Here is a 22,046-nt window from a genome sequence, read left to right as displayed (position 1 = left end):
ATTTCATCAAGCCCAATATTTAATCCAAATCAAAAACCAACTCAGTGTGAATGAATACAGAGTTAAAATGGATTAATCCTAACCCTAACGGAAGACGGTAGATGACTGTGATACGAGCACAGGAAGCTGAAGGTTGCAGTTTAATGGCTTTGCTGAATGTGTGATACTGAAAAGAAGAGCCTCTCCTCGATATGCCAGATGTCATCTTCTCTCTCAACAATCTCCCACATCATAAACTTGGAGGCGAAAACATAAGCAACCCAAGGTGACATATCACAGCTCTTGTTGTCTCCAGGTGGCTCAGCATAGAGAACAATGGTTAGAAAGAGGAATATAGAAGACTTGGAGATAGAACTCTCATTTCTTCAAGAATGCCTGAAATGAAACTTTCCCCAAATCTCCCCCAAAAGTAAGAGATATTTCCATTTCTTTAAATGTTCTGTAATGGCTGCGACGCGACTAAAGAGATGCAATGATATGTTCTCACTTCTCTCACAGGTAGTGACACACTGCCAGTGATGCTGTGCAAAATACCAAAAAGCAAAATCACATTTATGCGATAAAGCAAGTAATGCAGGATGCTTTTATGTGTGCACTTTATTCTGTTTAAAGTGTCATTAGTAACAGTAAGTTGTTTCATGCCACAATTATTTATGTATTCATTGCATCATACTGTATATGCATCTGTAACATGCTTTTTAATCAAAACATAATGTGACTAAAACTTCCTTGAGTTTGGAGCTGAGTCATACTGAGTGACAGACTTCATATTCTCTATTGACAGCGCCTTAGCAACAAGGTGAGTCGCTCACGTTATTAATGCTCACTGAGAAATGCAAACATTAATGCCAAGGAAAACAAGTTGAAACTTGTTCAGGGATCAGTGTGCTCAGTATGTGTGTGTGTGTGTGTGTGTCTGTTGGTTCTTGTCTTCGGTTGACTGTTGCTGCAAGGTAAAGTACGGTGAATGATTACATTCGCTCTCATATTACTGAGGGCGGATTGCAACATGTTAGGATGTTATTGAATGCCGGGGGGTTCGTACATTCACAGTGGAGATAACTGGACTGTGGAGCAGTTATATTACATATTACAGCCTCACACTCTAGCCCTTCTTCCCCAGGACAGGCGCATCATATCACAATGTCAAGAATGTTTTGAAGTCTATCACTTTGTCTCTCTCCGGAGGTTGACACATATGATCCCAGCAGCTCAGATTTCAGGGGGATGTGGGTTAGAGCTGTTGTCACATAGTAGTTTATTCGTTGCCCTAATAGTGGTTCAGCTGGATGTCATGGTCTTTTCTTTTGCCGCCCGATTTTGTTATGCAACTGTCACGGGACATCATAACCTCAGGCGCAGACAGAGTAGTGAACAAAAAGGGTTTTAATAACTCACGAAACAAAACAGGTAATCCAAGGACGAGACAAGGGGGGAAATCCGGCAGGACAAGGCAGGACAGACAGACTGGGAAACCAGGAACAGGATGAGTAAAACGGGCGGGTAGGTAAGAAACAAAACAATGACCTGGCAGTGAGTGAGTGAAAGACAGGGGTTTAAATAGTGACTAGAACAGGTGAGGAGAGTTGTGCTGATGAGGTGAGTGTGACTGGCAGGTGCACTGAATGAACTGATTTAGGGACAGGTGAAGGAAGTGAGGAGCTACAGAAAAACACACAAGGCAAAGCCTGATCGTGACAGCAACCCAATAACGACATTTGATTTTTTCACATCGTGTAAAATCTATGATGTGAGTGTGCATGTCTTTGACCTTTTGATGAGGTCTTCCAGTCCACTCCTGTTCTTCTCCATCTCTCCCAGACTCTCCTGTGTAGATCTGGTATCACCCTCCAGCTTCCTCCTGCTCTTCTCTAAATCACCACGCTGACGGCGCTCTTGCTCCAGCTGGTACTCCAACTGAACATGGACAACGTAACATCAAGGACAAGATGCAAAATACAATCATAATGCAACACAGCTGCTAAAGGTTTAGTTGGAAGTAGGGTTCAACTAGTAGCCTATAGTGGATTTCATCCCCTGACATTTTATGCCAGTAATCAATATCTTTTTTACTGAACATTTATTACACTTGAGGAGTATTTTAACTGTTTAATATACTGAACTGAACTTTATGCATATGCATATCTTTCCACAGATTTGCCAAGGTTGACTTGCTTGGCTGACTGGGTTACGATTAAGTCCAATAACTTTAAGTTTCCATTCCTTAATATTGTTGTCAAATAGTTGGATCATGACCTAATAGTACTACAGTATTTAATGTGAGCAGCATGTGTTCTTCTGTTGGATGCAAAGGTTAGATCAGATTAATACTGGTCTTATGCTGACGTTTTCTTAAATATACTGATGTGAAGACTGTTTGTCTTTAGATGAGTTAGTCATTCTAATTTAAATTTCTGCGATGTCAAAACCTAAGCAACGCCTCCTGGTTTAGTCTGTATGTTACATCAGCATAGCCTGTGTGAAGGTCTGTTTAGTTGACCTCTGTAATGGGACCAAAACTTTGTTTCTTATTTTGTAAATAGATTTCTGAAAATAAAACCCTGCTTTTGTAAAACACCTATGAGTCCTCATGCCTGCTAGCTTGGCCCCTCAGAGTGGGTCACTAGGGGCCCTTCCCTTTCACGTTGCACATACTGTAGGAACTTGATCCATTGTCAACATAAACATATTAATTTGTGGCGAAAAGATAGGAAAATTAATATTGTGCATAGTAATGTAGTAAATGTGAACTAACTTCTTCAGCTTGCATCAGGAGCTTGGTTTTGTCTTTGGTCAGCAGGTTCACCTTCTCCTCTTCACTCTGCAGGTCCTCAATGGCCTGCTTTTGGGGTGAAACAAGATGTTTGAGCCTGGGCTGCACATGTGTCCCTTAATCACTGATGCACCATCGCGTTGCCTCACCTCCATCTGTCTGCCACATTGGTGCTCGGAACGAAAATGTCAGAAGTGATCCCCAGTTTGATCTAATGGATCAGACATTTCCTCTCCTTCTTCCCATCAGCAGGGAACAAAAGCATTGGAACAGTGACTCTGTGCCTGAACTTACTAGATCGAATTCTAAGTCAATTCATATTTTTACAAGCTTCCCTTTGTAGTCCAGACTAAATCCATAATCTAGAACAGGGATTCCCAAAGTGTGGTGCACGCACCCCTGGGGGTGCGTGAGAGGAAAAATGTGATGGTGGTCTAATGGTGCAGTCCCTGGTGCAGTGAGGTTCTGGCTAACAGCTGTCTGAAGCCCTCTTATTTACGTCGCCACCTGAACACCAAGCATGCCAGTGCAAGTCAAAAGCCCCTTACATTGTTCATATCGAAATCGGAGGAGTTACAAAACAGCCCAAAACAACTGCAGTCTCATTCATGTGTTGGGTCTACAAAACACGCACTACGGGCTTCATATCTGGTCACAGAATAGCGAGAAAGGGGTGTTGGGCTCTGACCAGGTGGCTTAAACATGTGCTGTGGACAAAGAAAATCAGGCCTTAACTTTTTCAAGCAAAGGTCTCATCCTGATTTGTAGTTGATAAGAGCAAAGGGATTTCACACTAGGGTGTGAATTTCCCCCCCCCCCAAATAACCATGGTAACCGCTGCAACCTCATTGGCCGAAGGCCAAGAGACCCCAGGACCCCTGTGGTTCAACCACTGTCCAACAAAAGTGCCTGCAGATCACACCTCCTTGCTTTCCCCCTTCGACCTCGGTTGAGTTAGGAGGCACACAACCGCTCTCTTCGCCCGGACCCCCCCCCCCCGTCCAGGCCACAGAGAATCCAGCTTTTCCAACTCTCCCTCCGGGGTAACAGGAGGCACGCAACGCTCTCTTCGCTCGGACACCCCCGTCCAGGCCACGAGGAAGCCCCTCAAACCCTCATCGAACCCTGACAGGTCACGAGCCATTTCGCTGGACGAAACGACAGTGTTCCACTTTGAGTACGGCTCCACCAGCCCGCGAGACGAACCCGCATCAGCGATCCGTTCTCCGCCTTTCTTTTTATTTTGTGCACAAACCGGCACAGAGGAGCCGACGAAGCCTCGCTCCTCTCCTGACCGAGGATTCCCGGCAAGACGCGCAGACACGTCGTCTCATCCGAAGTTAACTGTTCTCCCTGCAGCGAGTACAGACCGGACCTGCGTTTGCTCCAGAGCCACGCTAACGGACCGAAGCCGCGCCAGCTCACCGCCGCGCGACACACAGCGCCCGCTGCAAAGCCGCGCCGACCCGCAAGCTCCCCCCTGTCCCCCTTCCCGACGAGGAAAACGGACAGCTTTGCCACAAACACTTCCACGTTGCAACGAAGCATCTACAAGTAAGATTCTTGGCATTTGGGCATAGCTTAGCTTAAATTAACGTAAGTTTAATTCAGGCCATTCATTTATATGTTGATATTCCCGTGTTTTTGTGTGTTTAAGACTGTCGCGTGATATTGAGGTATTACGCAATCATTACGGAACTCCTCGCGGACGAGAGAAGCTCCGCTGTATTCGTGTATTAACTGTGACTGTTTGCTTGGATTTATTTGATTTCTTTTCATTGGTTTTACTACACTTCGTGTAGTATTCTCTGCTCATTAAATCAGCTCTGTGAGTGAAGTGTGGAATCTCGGCTATTGTACATAACTGCTGGCAGTTCTACCGACAACGGCACGTTATGTACGATACGCCAGACACCCCCATTATCACTACAACGCGGACAGCACGCAGAAGTCTGATCCATGAGCCCCCACCTTTTTTCTCGTTCCTCCTTTCACGAAACACGCACATACACATAGCTCCTAGTTCTACCCCTGGGGAACCTCGTTCAAACGAGCGCCTCACATCACGTGCTGCCCAGGCACACGTGAGTACATACAGCAGCCTAACTGCCATTTTGTCCGGGTCCCTCGACTCCGCCATCTTTGTAGTTTTTAGCTGTAGTTCTTAAGGCCCCTCCCCTTTGGCCAGCGTCACTCGACGCCGCCATCTTTGTAGTCTTTAGCGTAGCTGTAAGACTCCCTCCTTTGCACACACACACACACACATACACATACACACACAGACATACACCCTCATCCATTTTATTCATTCTTTAGTTTAGGCATATAAAATTGTATGATAACGTTTGTTGGTTGCAATATTAATTGATTTGATCATTTATTATTTTGATTCAATAAACTCTGTTATACTTTCAGGAGCAGTCGTCTGTGATTACTTGTGCATATGTATTTGATAAGACTGTATGTAGTAGCCGGTGCTCGAACTTAAAACCTTCACTGTCACTGAATGTATAGTCATACGCAGACTATTGACATTATGAGTGACTACTAATTATGAGACTTAGTTTTATCGTTTGGTTATTGGTCCCTGTTCGCAGGGTGGTGCCCCGTTTATATTAATAATCATTAATAATTGTTACATACATCAATAATTCTATTGATGTCAAGAATTCAGTTTCTTAAATGCTGATAACCCAAACACGCTCCTTTAGATCCCAACATAATGGTGCACCGTGTGAGGCTACGTTATTCCAGTTTTGTTACAGTATATATGCACAGTAATCCATAATTATTTTTGAATAATTCATTTTCCAAAAAAATATTTTTTTCGAAAAATTATTTTTTTTCTTCTTTTGAATGATCCAAATTCCTGAAACTTATTTCCCAAAATAGGTAGGCTTTGATCTTCAAAATCTTGTCTTATTGTAATTAAATTTTTGATTTTAAATCCAGATTTTTAATCTTAATCTTTAATTCCCTTCTCGAAATTTTATTTCGTTTCCAGGTTTAATTATTCGTTTCATTTCTTAAACTAACAGCCAGCTGTGTAGTAGATTTGATCGTTTTATTTGTAATACCTTGCTTGTTTTCTTAAATCCCTCCAAAGAAGTTACACACAGCTGTCACAGGCCCAAAGTGCTAAACCACATTAGCATTTTCGCACCTCTGGCTGCAAAGCAGTAGTGATACCTCAGAGCAGCAACAGTAGAAACGTAAGTCACAGAGCTAGACATTTCACTGTGCGCCTGCATGAACCGTAACACTAACAGTAATTAACATCTAACAGTAGAAATCCTAAGTTACAGAACTAGACATTTCACTGAGAACCGTAAACACTAACAGTTTCCGTTCTAACACTAGGGAATTAACAACCACTGGGAGTCGCACTCATTAGAGAGAATGAGCAACGAGAAATCCCCCATTCCTGGAGCTGTAGCTCCAGAAGACACCGCATTACGAGATGGGGTGGCTGATGTCCTCGGACTCACAGCAAAGGAAAGAGAGTACTTTGCAAAATACACTGCTGTCCTATGCGACGAGCAATTAGAGCAGCTGGTGGCTTATGTAAATAACCCAGCAGGTAACAGAGAGCGCCTGATTCAGGACGTAATCGGCGAAATACTGCTCATCTACCATCAGAAAATGCAGCTGCAAGCTGCCCGAACCCGGGCACAGAGCGACGAGCAGCAACGCGAGATCTGGACACTCCGAACAGAGGTTCAGGAGTTGTCACGTGACTGTAGAGCCCTACAGTCAGAAAATAGTAGCCTGCGCAGTGACCTCAGAGAGGTCAACCTAGAACTCTCTAAAGCATCAGAGAGTGATGACAAACTGAAAGCGCTTCAAGGTGTTCCAGCAACCCCGGTAGGTACTGCTACCCCCTACCGAGCCTTTCAGCCCAGTCATTTCTTGGTCTCGGCTCCCTCATTCCCCGAGACCCGAACCACCTTGCATTTCTTGAACGCGACATCCCCAACCAGGAGGAGAGAGGACCAACACCAGGTCCTAGTCGGCCCAGGTGGCTTCAAAACCACCTCAGGCGAACGCAATCCTCCACGCAGTTCACGCGCGCGACAAGAACTGACCCCATCCCCCTCAGGGAGGGAGGATGATAGTCGTTACCACCATCGCGAGTATGGAGACTCGGACGGCTCAGGCCCCATCAACCTTGGAGGCCTGCGAACTCGACAGATTGAGTCTCTGGCGAAAGACGTAGAGCGCTTCAATCCCGATAATCACGACTCGAGCATCGATGACTACCTAAGGGAGATCGATCGCTGCCTCCTCGACCTATCGCGCCCCTCATCGCGCGAAAAGCTAAAGCTAGTGTGGAAAACCACAGCGCGAAGCGTCCACGCTTTCATTGAAACGCTCCAGCCGAGCATCCGCGACCGCTATTCATCACTTTGTCACGCCCTTAGGGAGGAGTACTCCCTGTACACCGACCCAGCCTCTGCCACCCTCTGCGCCTTTGCCATTTCCCAGGAAAGGCTAGAGTCTCCGAGAGACTACTTCAGTCGCTTGAGATCTGCGTACTTCCAAGGACGTAACGCCCCAGGTCTAGAAGAAGACCATGCCTTCAAGTCGCTATTCGTGCACAATCTCCACGACAACGTGAGATACGATGTTACTATGCACTGCAGAACGAGTAACCTCACCCTGCCAGAGATTAGGAAATATGCGCAACTTGCATGGAAGACACGCGGACGGCCGACAAATCGGTACGAAGACACCGCCATAGTCTTAGGCATCCAACAGTCGAGCGACTCCGACCTAGCGTCGGAAGACGACGAGAGGACTTGGCCTAGCGAGCCCTGGTCACCCCCGAGGAACAAACAACCCTGGCGGTCGAAAGACCAACGGAACCAGGGGGGTGAAAGACGCCCTCAAGCGCAACCCATCAGGTAACGCTGACTCGCAGCCCACCTGACTAAGCCGAGTGACCTTTCCCCCTGCTGCCAAGTCGACATGGTAGGGGGGGGGGGAAGAGAACTCAGCACACTTCCGGAAACGACCACTCCCATTTCGCACCTCGTTCTTCAACCTTCTTGGGCGACCTTGTTCGCAAAGGCAATGCCCGTTATGTATAAATCTATACATATTCTTCAGTCCTACTGGGGGGTCATAACACTCTTGCTCTACCCGACTCCGGGTCAGAAACGAGCCTCATGTGTTCCCCCACCTTTTCGCATACACCTCTAGGGTGCCACAACCTTAGAGGCCCTTCGAGCACCCTTTCGAGTAGCTCGTAAGATCTTTCGTCAACTAAGCCTTCTTCTCCTGCTCTGTCAGCATGAGCCACCTCCAGCTTGTTCAACGAAGCCACCGCCTTCTTTCAGCCGAGTCATCGCCCGGGCCTGTCAAGTCGCCAGTGCCGTAGGTAACTGAACTTGACCTGTGCGCCGGACCTGTCTCCATCTCTAATTAGGAGGGTGGGGGGAGGGAGATATCACCAGCCCGCCATGACACACTCCAGAGTGAAACTGTTCGCGACGTTTCCCTGAGTGCTGACGAACGTGGGATATCTGCCCTCGCCACTTGAACAGCGCGAGGGGGGTGGATCTCTGACAACAGAAACTTAGAGAGATGCACTTCACAGGAAGTACACTCTAATCTCGCCAGTGCCGAAACCAACCGGCAGAATGGCAGCTTACTATTGACTACTAACGTTTAACTGCATGCTCCAACTCACCCTGTAGACATGCACTAACCGCTAACACATCCAACTTCAACCAGAACAGTTGCATGACCTGAAAAACGTTCATTGCGACTGTAAACTGATGCTCCACTCTCATAGAGAACCCTTTGCATGCTTTATAGACTCTACCAGAAGTAACCAAAGAAGACATAACCTCTGCCGTAGCAGTCAGATTTAACCCAGGACCTCATCCGAGAAGGCTCAGCTGTCAACAGCGGGAGCAGCGAAAGACCAGCCTAGCTAGTCACACTAGCCGTGCTAATGAAATCTGTAAATCTGCTACCACTACTGTTATGCAACCCTCACAGGTACCTCTGGCCTATAGTCTTGGCAACGCAACTCCAATATCGATAGATTCTAAAACTTAGACACAGGACTCGCTCTAAATCTACCGATTAGAGAGAGGTAGACGCACATATCATGTACTAATAGATCCAGAAGCGACAGACTAACTGGATTCCCTCCTATTCATAACACCACGTAGCCAACCTACGACTGCTCCGCCGACGGACTCCAGTCCTGTCTAGGAGTTGAACCAGTAACCACTGTTTGCCCCTCACCCGCTTCTTGCCTTTCTATTCTTTCCTTCTCTCTCTAATGTGTTTTGTTTTGTTTTATTTGGGTTGTTACTTTCTTTGACACTGTGCCACAATGCTAGAATATCACAACATCATAATAGCGATTGAATTATTTGGGAATAATGTTTTGCTCACCTATGATTTGAATTGTGTATGATAGTAGATGTAGATAGAAGTAGTAAAGTCATCTGCCCAGATGCCACCTTAGTCATCTGCCCAGATGCCAATGAACTCTGAACTTGAACACCATGAACTTGACCACTATGAACCTTGAACTCTATGAACAATGAACACTGCCTGTTTTAACCACTGCTTTTGGTCTCAGGAACACTTGGACTGTCTCACCTCTTCAGGTTTCCCCACCACATGGATGCACATGCCAGCCCTTGGTTTGCTCTAAAGACCGAAGCCAACACCTCGCTCTTCAGAACAAAGGGGGGATGTTGGGCTCTGACCAGGTGGCTTAAACATGTGCTGTGGACAAAGAAAATCAGGCCTTAACTTTTTCAAGCAAAGGTCTCATCCTGATTTGTAGTTGATAAGAGCAAAGGGATTTCACACTAGGGTGTGAATTTCCCCCCCCCCCAAATAACCATGGTAACCGCTGCAACCTCATTGGCCGAAGGCCAAGAGACCCCAGGACCCCTGTGGTTCAACCACTGTCCAACAAAAGTGCCTGCAGATCACACCTCCTTGCTTTCCCCCTTCGACCTCGGTTGAGTTAGGAGGCACACAACCGCTCTCTTCGCCCGGACCCCCCCCCCCCGTCCAGGCCACAGAGAATCCAGCTTTTCCAACTCTCCCTCCGGGGTAACAGGAGGCACGCAACGCTCTCTTCGCTCGGACACCCCCGTCCAGGCCACGAGGAAGCCCCTCAAACCCTCATCGAACCCTGACAGGTCACGAGCCATTTCGCTGGACGAAACGACAGTGTTCCACTTTGAGTACGGCTCCACCAGCCCGCGAGACGAACCCGCATCAGCGATCCGTTCTCCGCCTTTCTTTTTATTTTGTGCACAAACCGGCACAGAGGAGCCGACGAAGCCTCGCTCCTCTCCTGACCGAGGATTCCCGGCAAGACGCGCAGACACGTCGTCTCATCCGAAGTTAACTGTTCTCCCTGCAGCGAGTACAGACCGGACCTGCGTTTGCTCCAGAGCCACGCTAACGGACCGAAGCCGCGCCAGCTCACCGCCGCGCGACACACAGCGCCCGCTGCAAAGCCGCGCCGACCCGCAAGCTCCCCCCTGTCCCCCTTCCCGACGAGGAAAACGGACAGCTTTGCCACAAACACTTCCACGTTGCAACGAAGCATCTACAAGTAAGATTCTTGGCATTTGGGCATAGCTTAGCTTAAATTAACGTAAGTTTAATTCAGGCCATTCATTTATATGTTGATATTCCCGTGTTTTTGTGTGTTTAAGACTGTCGCGTGATATTGAGGTATTACGCAATCATTACGGAACTCCTCGCGGACGAGAGAAGCTCCGCTGTATTCGTGTATTAACTGTGACTGTTTGCTTGGATTTATTTGATTTCTTTTCATTGGTTTTACTACACTTCGTGTAGTATTCTCTGCTCATTAAATCAGCTCTGTGAGTGAAGTGTGGAATCTCGGCTATTGTACATAACTGCTGGCAGTTCTACCGACAACGGCACGTTATGTACGATACGCCAGACACCCCCATTATCACTACAACGCGGACAGCACGCAGAAGTCTGATCCATGAGCCCCCACCTTTTTTCTCGTTCCTCCTTTCACGAAACACGCACATACACATAGCTCCTAGTTCTACCCCTGGGGAACCTCGTTCAAACGAGCGCCTCACATCACGTGCTGCCCAGGCACACGTGAGTACATACAGCAGCCTAACTGCCATTTTGTCCGGGTCCCTCGACTCCGCCATCTTTGTAGTTTTTAGCTGTAGTTCTTAAGGCCCCTCCCCTTTGGCCAGCGTCACTCGACGCCGCCATCTTTGTAGTCTTTAGCGTAGCTGTAAGACTCCCTCCTTTGCACACACACACACACACACACACATACACATACACACACAGACATACACCCTCATCCATTTTATTCATTCTTTAGTTTAGGCATATAAAATTGTATGATAACGTTTGTTGGTTGCAATATTAATTGATTTGATCATTTATTATTTTGATTCAATAAACTCTGTTATACTTTCAGGAGCAGTCGTCTGTGATTACTTGTGCATATGTATTTGATAAGACTGTATGTAGTAGCCGGTGCTCGAACTTAAAACCTTCACTGTCACTGAATGTATAGTCATACGCAGACTATTGACATTATGAGTGACTACTAATTATGAGACTTAGTTTTATCGTTTGGTTATTGGTCCCTGTTCGCAGGGTGGTGCCCCGTTTATATTAATAATCATTAATAATTGTTACATACATCAATAATTCTATTGATGTCAAGAATTCAGTTTCTTAAATGCTGATAACCCAAACACGCTCCTTTAGATCCCAACAGGGGCTACCGCACACAATCGCCGAAGACGTGTGCTTGCCAGCTGCCAAAGAGATGGTGGAATGTATGATTGGAGAGAGAGAAGCAAACAAGTTGGACGTGATCCCAGTCGGGATGTAGAAGGGGGTGCGTGGCCTAAAAAGTTTGGGAACCGCTGATCTTGAACATGTTCAACCAACAGGAAGATAAGGAGGCATGATGCTAAATTGCTCCCACAGATTACATAATAATGCTGACTGCTACTGTTGGATGGATACATCATTTCTGCCATAGAGCATGATGAGGGCGTTGAGGGTTAAGACTTCTTTAGATTTCCAAGCATCTGCTTTACTTTTCAAAGTAGCGAGTGCTGTGTGTGTGATGGGGAGCACATTTATTACGAGTGACACTTTTGGCAGGTCCACAGGCCATATGGTTCTATTCTAAACTGATGTTTTCATTTTCAGTTGTGAGGTATCTCTCCATACTCTGATAAATGGGACGTTACTATTGATTACACTAATAAGCATTCACAATCAAAGCCAGACAGCAGGACCTGCTGTCTAAGTACTGGTGTGATTTACATAGTTTTCACTGAGCGTAACATAAATCTTCATTATAGCTTCATGCTATATTATAATAGAAGAAGTAGAATTTTATTTTAGACATTCAAAAAAAATCTAAACACAGGAATTTCTAAATAGCTGTTTGCAGAACTTGCAACCACATATGAGAGTTATCATTAGCAAATAGTTTGTTCTGTTGATATTTTACTCATCATGAGGGTGATGTAGCAAAAAGAAAAAACCTCAAACTTGATTTAAATCTCTACATATATCATTTTTAGGCATTCGTGTGCCAATGATTGTTAGATTTGGCCGGTCATCACAGTCCCTTAAACTGCATTTACTCTACTGTCCAGCAGGGGGCGACTCCTCTGGTTGTATAGAAGTCTATGAGAAAATGACTCTACTTCTCTCTTGATTTATTACCTCAGTAAACATTGTAAACATGAGTTTATGGTCTCAATCTCTATTTTCAAGTCTTCTTCAATACAGCATGATGTTCATTTAGTACATTATGTCGAAAAGAGTTGAGATCCCAGAGGAAGCCGCCTTGGATACATGCCACACGAACAGGGGAAAGTCAGGATATAAAAGCACGAAGCATATACTCAGAAATCAATAGTTAAAGTATAATCGAAAGATAAGGTTTATGATCATTATATAACGAATGTTTAATGCATAGAGTGATTTAACAAATGTAAAAACTGATTATAATAATGATCTGTGTACCGGAGCTGAGATGTGGAAAAAATGTGTGTGTCATGGTCAATGTTCCCTCTAAGCTGCGCGCTTGAGCAATCGCGCACTGCTCGCACATTCTCAGCGCACAAGAAAATCTATGCAGCGCATAAAATAAAATTCAACATAAACGTATTAATTAATATCTAATATTAGTCCTAATCTTATCTAATCAATTAAACCAATAATAATAATAATAATTTTGTTTTCTGTACTATTTTGCAACGTAACTCAGTGAGTGACAGGTGTCCAGCCAATGATACGATTCGGTTCACTTACGCTACGCAGCCAATCATAGCATTGACACTATTGCCCTGCCCATTCGCGCCGTGCAGGTTAGCTAGCTAACAACAGTGGAGTTACGAGACGCAAATGCCCCTTATCCCCCCTTATCATGGCGAAACGAACGGGCAGCGATACATCCACTCACCAAGCCATTGGAAAAAAGAAATGTGGTTCTTTTAAGATGGAATGGCTGTCGGAGTATGTTCAAATAGAAGAACAAGCGGTGAAACTGGGTGAAATATGGACCAGCTGATGCGCATAAAGTCAAAGCAAGAAGCAGACGAAGCCATCAACCTGGACAAAGTGTACAACCATTGGAGAAGTGAGAAGGACAGACGTGAAAAATAAGGTAAAATTTAAGTCAGATTTGTGCATATTCTAGTGACATTTATTAAGATTTTTTACTTATGGATATTAATCATTAAATTATGTTACTACTAGATAATTTATGGGTAGTAGAAATCATAATAAAAAACTGAGTAATTACATATTTTACAGACAGAGTTACAGGAATTTACACTGTATCACAAGCTACAGCACACGTCATTGTGCAAAATGTGAATGTTTTAATGTGAACAAAATGTTATGTCTGAAAGGTGTATATGTATAATTTCTTCCAGAACAGGACCCTCACACAGGCCAAAGCAAGACTCTTCCCATGGCCAAGCAGGACTCTCACATAAAACATACTACACATCTCATGAACAACAAGATTTTTGTCTTTTTCCTTTAAAGTTTGTCAAATCACTTATATTAAAAGTAAACTAGTGAAAATTGCTGCTGTAATTTGATTCTTTTAATAAGCCATGTAACTTGCTATGATCCAAGGTTTTGAACAGGTGTGATACTGGTGTGTGGCCACAGCGTGCACATCTGATGTTGCTCACAGTGGTCCTCAGTGTGCTCAGGGAGCTTGTGTGTATGCCCAGACACATGAAAAATTAGAGGGAACATTGGTCATGGTGTGTCAGCAGACCGAGTGAGTCAGGAACAGATGTTTTGAAACAGACAGCCCAAATGAAGGATAAAAGGAGACGCTTGCAAGCCGCAAGCGGGGATTTCTGCACGAGCCGTCCAGACGCTCTGAGAAGAAGATACGGACGATCGCAACTGAAGTATTCGAGGACTTCGTCTCTGTTCACGGAAAGAAGACCGCTGTTCGTGGACAAAGATTGAAAGACGGAGATTTTCCTCTCCCCACTGCTCGACTTTAACAACTGAACAACAGAGGAACGCGGCAGTCCTAGAAAGACTTTGTACTGAGCCTTGAGGACTGTTGGCCGAACTCCGCTGCGAGAGCAGGAGGAATCCGAGGGTCTGGCCAGACCTTCGCTCCTAACAACTCCAAAATAACTTTTTCAACGAACCATTGAAGATCCAGCTCCAACTGAGCCGTCTCAGCATCTAAAACTAATGAGTATAATCTAAGAAGAAAATTAAAGTAACGAATCAAGTGTAGTAATATTTTATGTGAGCTGTAGCTTAACCCTTGCTAACTCACTAAATATAACCTGCAATAAATATCTAATCTGCATTTAAAGTAAATTTCTCAAGTGCATTTATTTGCTCAAGTAGTAAAAGTTCCTCGTGGCAGTAAAAAGTTAAATCCATTGTATGTCTAACAACTGAGTTCTGTAAGGTTATCCTAGAGACCGAATCCACTTAACAATCTTACGGTTTTAGAAGTAATCCTAGCCGTTAAAACCTAACCTGCGAAGCTGCCATAACCGACGCGACTGGTGGGAGCGCCCGGGGCCAGGACTGGTCTCTTGACCGAGTGCACTCAGACCGGAGGAAGCAGGGTAGACGTCGGGAGTAACGGCAGTTAGCAGAGCCAGGCGAGTTCCCTCGCAAGAACACCAGCTCTACAATCTTTTAATAGAGAGCTGAGTCAGTAAGTATTGGGCCAGAAGTACCCCAGGATCTAACACTGACTACTAGCATATTAAGCAATGTTTTTACGAGTTCGCAACCTTTGGTTCTAAAGAGTAAGGCCAATGCCGAAGTGTGTTAAACTGGCATTTACTCTACTGTCCAGCAGGGGGCGACTCCTCTGGTTGTATAGAAGTCTATGAGAATATTACTCTACTTCTCTCTTGATTTATTACCTCAGTAAACATTGTAAACATGAGTTTATGGTCTCAATCTCTAGTTTCAAGTCTTCTTCAATACAGCATGATGTTCATTTAGTACATTATGGTCCATTTAGTTTCAAACACACCATAAAGCAGGGGATGCTTTAGGGCGGGGCTACACAGTGATTGACCAGAGACGTGCACGGCGTCTCTATGTCACTCCTCCGCCGTCCAAATATGGCAATATGTTCACTGGTTGCAAAAAATCCAAGATGGCGGAGGCCAAAACGCAGAACTCGAGGCTTTAAAACGTCAGTCCACAAACCAATGGGTGACGTCACGATGACTACGTCCACTTCTTATATACATTCTATGGTTTTTACAGGTGGGTTCAGGTATTTTGTATTGTGCTTGCACATGTGTAGTATGTGCATGATTCAAATATTTTTTGAAGTCTGCTTAGCAGATGTTTTATGAGGACAAAATGCAGATTTGTTAGACTTCAATGTACAGTGTGTGGTGAGAAACACTGAAGAAAACTCCACTGGACAACACGAATGTCATTCCTGTCATCTAATAAACTTATTAATAACCCTCTTGATTTCATCAGGGTTTTTCGTCCATTATAGGAAATGTAGAATCCAGTGTTTCTGTATCTTGACCTACCTGAAAGACGAGAAGTCTATCTCAGCCTCTGCTGCTTCATTTTTGACCATTTATTTTTTATCTGTCTCTCTGAAGTCCTCCAGATGCAATTGAATTGCTTCAAAACTGTATCACTAAAACACTAATATCCTACCCAGAACCTTTACAACACTCACTGTGCTCTCACCTGGCTGAGCTCTGCCAGATGGTCTTTCTCCTGCTGGAGCTTCCGCACAACCTCGTCCTTTTGAAAAAGCTTTTCAAACAGCCTCCTTACCTCACTGTCTGTGGACTAAAAAGAGAGAACTGTCATAAACAAAAAATACACTTTAAGACATAATTCCTGTGACTTCATATATTATTAGACAATTGATAGTCTGAATCATCAAAACCAATCACAAAAAGTATCATGCTAAGTATAACATTTGTCTTTATTTGCAAGATTTGTTCTAATCTACCTCTTCTTTCTGTGGTTATGAATGTTTTCCTCTTGGGCAAGCAGCCATGATGGCTTGTAACCACAGCGGTTTCCATCTGCAATCTCTGACTTTGCTTTACCTCCTTACATGACCGAAACATGACCTCTCTCTTATGGACATGAAAGCTTTATTTGCATGTGAAATCCTGGCTCTGTTACTGGACTGCAAATGTGACCCAGCAGACTGGAGGATATTGTGGTGTCAGTTTCTTTGACAATACATTTCAGAACGGACAGATCAATGAATTGTGCTCTAAACTTCAATGCTTCGGGTCAAACACATCATGTTCAGTCATAATGACTATTATGACAGCATACCACAAATATTAGACACTATCACGTCATTTTTTTCAAAGCCCTGTGTCAACTCATCACACAGGTCTGGTCTTGTTGCATCCACTATGAAGGAGTCCTCTCACACTTCACCACGAGGGAGGCTAATTAGCCAAGAAAACCTTCATGAAGCCAGAGGATCAAGTCCTTAAAGGTGCTTGATATGGAATTTAGAGCATGTCTATTGCATCCGCACGGCTCTCAGCTAATAGCACACACAGTGCAAACAGCATCCGATCCGTGCACACAGCTAACAGTGTTTCCCTGAGGGGGCACCAGGCGCTATATGCTCCTGCGCAGATGGCGTTGGTCGGGATGATATTATCGACCGTAACTGATGAATGAGCGCAGTGCAGAGCGGCCATCAACTAGCCCATGGGGCACAACAAAGAGACCCACATGTACTAAAATGCACAAGGCCAGCACGCCGCGCCGTATGTAAACAAAGCACAGAGAGGCTCGGACCACAACGACTTCATTCTCCTCTCAGGTAGACATTACACTGCTGTATATTTACATTTAAAATAGTTTGCTGCTATACTAATGTTCTCAATCCCGTGAGTAGAATATTTAAGACCATGACCCAGATCACATGAATCAATGTGAATTGTCAGAGGTTAAATCAACTCCACCCTGCTTCTCTTTATCACAATCTGCAGTGTTGTGAGTACAGTACATTATTGTGGCATTCCTGAACAAAGATAGCATCTTAATCCTTTAAGATACCTCAATTAAACAGATAAAGGGGTTTGGTGAGGTGGGGGAACAGAGAAGTGCTTTTAGTGTCTACACAGAAGAGACAGCGCACAGCATGAAAAAAGTCCTTCAAGAGTTCAAGCTGGAATTATCAAACAAGAAGGCATGTAACTGTGACTTGAAATGTATAACACAGATATAGGTCAAACTGAGTAGAGACATAGATAGTTACTTCATTAATCCCGCGAGGGGAAATTTAGGGTCTAGGGTTCCCTGCTCTATTACCTTTTGTAGTTCATAGGGCTTTACTTTAGGGCAACGGTTTATGTGCCAAGCCGTCACTGTACAGGGGTACAGCCGGCTAACAATACATATTCATAACATCGTGATTAACGTGTAACGTTAGCCTTGGGTGTGGCTGTTGCGGAAGTAGACATCTTTTCAGCTAGATAGCACACTAGCTAACTAACACTGTCTGCAATCAGCTCCTTGATCACAACAAAATATGGCAAACTATATTGCTGCTCACTTTAGAAAGCTGCAAGAAAACGTGTTCTTTGTTTCGATTATCAGACAGACAATGTCAGAATTATCCTTATACTGATCGACCTGGAGTGGAATAAGCAAAACTTTATTGGAAACACATTGCTCAAACATAAACTAATTCATTGTGCACCAATATCGCGACAACATGAGAAAAGGCTGGTCAGCTGGAGCTTAATGTGTAAGTGACCTGCTTGAAGCAATAATGCCTGCAAGCTTCAGGTTTGTGAAAGAAAGGACCACCTGCTTCTTTGTATCTGTACAAATGCACTAAAGAAACACAAGTTTAGGACTCAAAAGAAATTCAAATTCTGTCATCTGATTGTTGACTATCCACATTTGAATACAGTGCTGACCTACTTTGATTTATAAGAGTTGAGATAAACAGCAGCTTCAGATGTTATCATCCGATTAAGTGGGTGTTATCAGCAGTTGTCAGCCTCATAGATATGTGTCAGGAGGGGCCTTCTACACCCACTAGTATATTCAGAAGAAAATATAATCAACCCAAGCTGACATATCACAGCTCTTGTTGTCTCCAGGTGGCTCAGCATAGAGAACAATGGTTAGAAAGAGGAATATAGAAGAGTTGGAGATAGAACTCTGATTTCTGAAGACACGGTCAACCTCTCTACTGGTAGTAGCGTAAAACCACCGTACTTTTGTTACATAACTTACATACTTATTTTAACCCAAACCACTATGTTTTCCAAAACCTGAAATAGGTCAATAGGTTTTAATGTTTTTAAATTTACATTGACATAACTTTCTAAGTAGCAACCATCGACCAGGAGCTTATCCTGTGGTGAGGTTCACATAATGTGCTACCTGTTTATCACATGCGGCCACAGTCAGGGTGCTCTCCAGATCATCCAGGTCTCTCCTGAGGCTGCTGCACTCCGCCTCCAGTCTGTCCCTGTGGAGGGCCAGCTGGGCTGAGCAGACCTCCTCTTCCTCCAGACGGTCTGACAGGCCTGACAGCTGCCGCTCCAGCTCGCGCCGGGCCTTCTGTAGCTGGACGCAGCGCTGCTCGGATGCCTGGGCACTCTCCTGCTCCTGGAGTAAACAAACATAAAGAGAGTTTGAGCTACATCTGCTGATGTCAGTGTTGATGTCAAACAGTACTTCATACATTTGGGTTTTTTTCCCAATTATTTTTCTTATTTTCATGTACCATATATTTCAAATTTTGGGTTGTCAGAAATTCATTTGTGGTGGACATATCATTCGCGATTCTTTATCCAGATGTCCTGCTGTATTTTGCACAACTTTGTGTGAATCTGGAGCCCAGTATAGAGCAGTAATTCCCATTGACAAAATATCAATATTTTGCTTGTCAGATTTTTAAAGCACAAAACACTAACATGAACATATGAAACATAGCGTTAATTCATGCAGGACACGGAAGTCATACGCCCCCAGCTGTAACCAGCCGACAGCCAGCCGATTGCATCATAGCTTCCAATCGGCCACGCACCAATCACAGCCCACTCTCACTTCAAGGAGGTTTATTTAAATACGACTCCCTCCTCACTGATTCATTCTACATCTACGCTGTTACAGACCGCACTGCTAGCAAAGCAATGTATTTAAAAAATGTACTTCTGGCATATTCCTGTAAACCCTTGAGGGTTGGTGCCCCCCGTTTTGGCTTGGTAACTGCTGGCTAATCCGAGGAGCAACACAGTGACGTATGACTTGATAAGCAAGTTCTACCAAACACCAGATGACTTAGTCAAAAGCCATCCATAACAGGAGTAAAAAGACCTGATTGTGAGAACCTTCTCTGGTTACTGTTACGTTCTTAAGGACCATCCATCATAGGCAAGGAATTTGGAGTGAGCTAATAGCATACCCAAATACCTGGGCATTTATGAAATGATCAGACGACCACATTTCCATCTGCTTTTATTTCCACCCAAAATATGATGCAGTTTGCTGCAGCAGAATGAGAGATTAGCCGTGGACAGACACAAAGGTGCACACCGATCTCATGATCTTTCCAGTGGAGAAACTAACTAAATGAATGATGGCTGTATTCCATTTAGCTGCTTGGGTCACACTATCCTGGCTTACAGAGACACTAAAACAGAACCATCGTTAATTATTAACACCTCTGCTTTGCCTGAATCAAAACATCTACTGTTGAAAGATCAATTGAGCTTTAGCTCTACTGGTACAATTATTTTTGCTTCTGAGAAATATGCAGTATGTAGATACTATAAGTTAGCAAGAGTTACCCACAGCTGCTAATCTGTGCTCCAGTGTGGTGCTATAGCTATCCCAATCAAGTTCTTCAGGTTCCGGTTCTGGTCCAGGATCTGCATGGTTTCCATTGGCTTCCTCAGAGTCATCAGAGAGGGAGTGGCAACGCTGATGGCACCTAGCAGACATCATTCCTCCAGTCTATTCACGCTGTGGCTTTGCAGACTTCACCTGTTTGGCAATGTGAAGTTGCCCACCTGTTCTGAGTATGTTTCCGCACTACTGCAAAGACGCTGATTCACTTCTCTGTCTCTTTCCTTGCTTGGCGCACAGCTGTTCTGGTTGTTCCAGGTGGATTTCAGCAGGAGGAACAGTTTGAATGTACTCACTGATGGTGCTTCAGTCTGTACTCTCCCAGCAGATCCTCTGACTCGCAACACATAAGCAGCTCTGCTCACCTTCTTTTTGTGCCTTCCTCACCCTACTTAATCTGTCAGTCTTCTATTATCAACCCTATGAGACTTTTTTTGCTTTTCTTTCTTTTGCTCTTTCTCTCAATCAAGCTTTCGTCTGCGTTTCAGTTTAGTGTGTGCTGGTATACACTACTGAAGTCCAAAGATTCCTCCGTAGTACTCCCAGCCTGCTCTGTCCACTCTTGACTGAGTTTTACCACAACAACAACCTCTCCAGCCTTCTTTCTTCACTGTAATCTCCTCCCTCCAGAAACAGGTGGCTCTCCCCACTCTCAGGGGATCCTAAGGTGTCCCACAGGTACGGCGGTTGGTGTAGGATGTCAGATCAGGAGAAAAGCCTAAAATGTTGTGCCGTTCTTTCACAGAAACACAGCCCTCAGCTGTGCAATCAAAGGCACAGAAAGACAAGAAAACAAGGGCAGTACTCCAGAGTCAGAAATGCAAGTTATTCTCTCAGTCTACGTTATAATTGACATAAATGTCTTGTGTGACCACGCCCACACAGTCCCCCACAATGCCACGGCATTCATCTCAGCAAGAACAACGAGGCATATTGTGCTTTAGATTCAAGTGTGGAGGTTTGTTTTGAATGAAGACTCATAAAGACTAGCCTAAGCATTTCCATATCTAGAGTTAACATCAAGCAATGTCAAAAGATGGTATGATGATTAAGGTGTGGCTCTTAATAATCGCATAGGAAATCTGGTCATTAAAATATAAACTAGTAAAGAAAAACAGACTATAAGTACTGAATGATGACATAGAGGCATTTCAACATTCTTACTTAATTTGCACTTTGAAAACTAGAACACATTGAGAAGAACAATATAAATTGACACGTATATGTGTACTAAACTATCCTCCTTATCTTTATTATGTTAACATTTAAAGAAATAAGATATTTCAGAACATGTGTTTCTCTACTTTATCAGATACTGCAGATATGCACAAAGTTGTGTAATAATCAGATTTTCATCATACTAAGGCTCGGAACCATGAAAAACTATGAAGGCCAGTTTCCCGTTTACACTGCTGCTTTTAAGTCGTATTCATTAATTTACCAGGAGATCTGAATTTCAGTTGACACTGATTACAGAGTGATAAGGTGAGTGATTAGGTCACGGTTACTGAGTAGATGAAAGCATTGCTGGAAAGCCCTCCGGTTACACAGATAACATTTGATTATGTTTTGCTGCTCCGTGCCAAATGAAACCCATATTTTGAGAGTATATCTATGAGGTAGAAAACCTCCAAACTTGCCATTTAATTGCCGGCTGGCTTTTAACATCCTAAAGGCAAGATGAGTGATAACACCTTGGGGAGAGGAGGTTGCGGGCTCAGCTGCCGGGTGTTTTTAACCCATAGTATAATAGCTACCATGGAGTCTTGTAAAAAAACAAGAGTCTGCTGCCATGCTAGCAGCTCTGTGAGGCTGTACTTAGACACAGTGCTTTTAAGTTAAAGGCTAATTCTAGTAAGGCAACTTGCTC

General features: G+C 44.2%; 1 protein-coding gene across 1 annotated transcript in view; it reads right to left on the bottom strand.

Annotated features, from left to right (window-relative positions):
- LOC306794524 (uncharacterized protein MYH16) overlaps positions 1-22,046 on the bottom strand; it is a gene marked incomplete at its 5' end in the record, with an annotated part of 65,248 nt that overhangs the window by 24,355 nt on the left and 18,847 nt on the right. The window contains 4 exons of the mRNA XM_079292631.1: positions 1,772-1,917; positions 2,756-2,842; positions 16,016-16,120; positions 18,707-18,934. Coding sequence (XP_079148757.1) covers positions 1,772-1,917; positions 2,756-2,842; positions 16,016-16,120; positions 18,707-18,934 — 566 coding nt within the window. The remainder of the gene's footprint in view (positions 1-1,771; positions 1,918-2,755; positions 2,843-16,015; positions 16,121-18,706; positions 18,935-22,046) is intronic.

Source organism: Melanostigma gelatinosum (genome assembly GCF_949748355.1).
Source record: "Melanostigma gelatinosum genome assembly, chromosome: 21".
NCBI classification, from domain to species: Eukaryota; Metazoa; Chordata; class Actinopteri; order Perciformes; family Zoarcidae; genus Melanostigma; species Melanostigma gelatinosum.
Note: the sequence above shows the minus strand (reverse complement) of the source record. Positions and strands in the feature narration are given on the sequence as shown.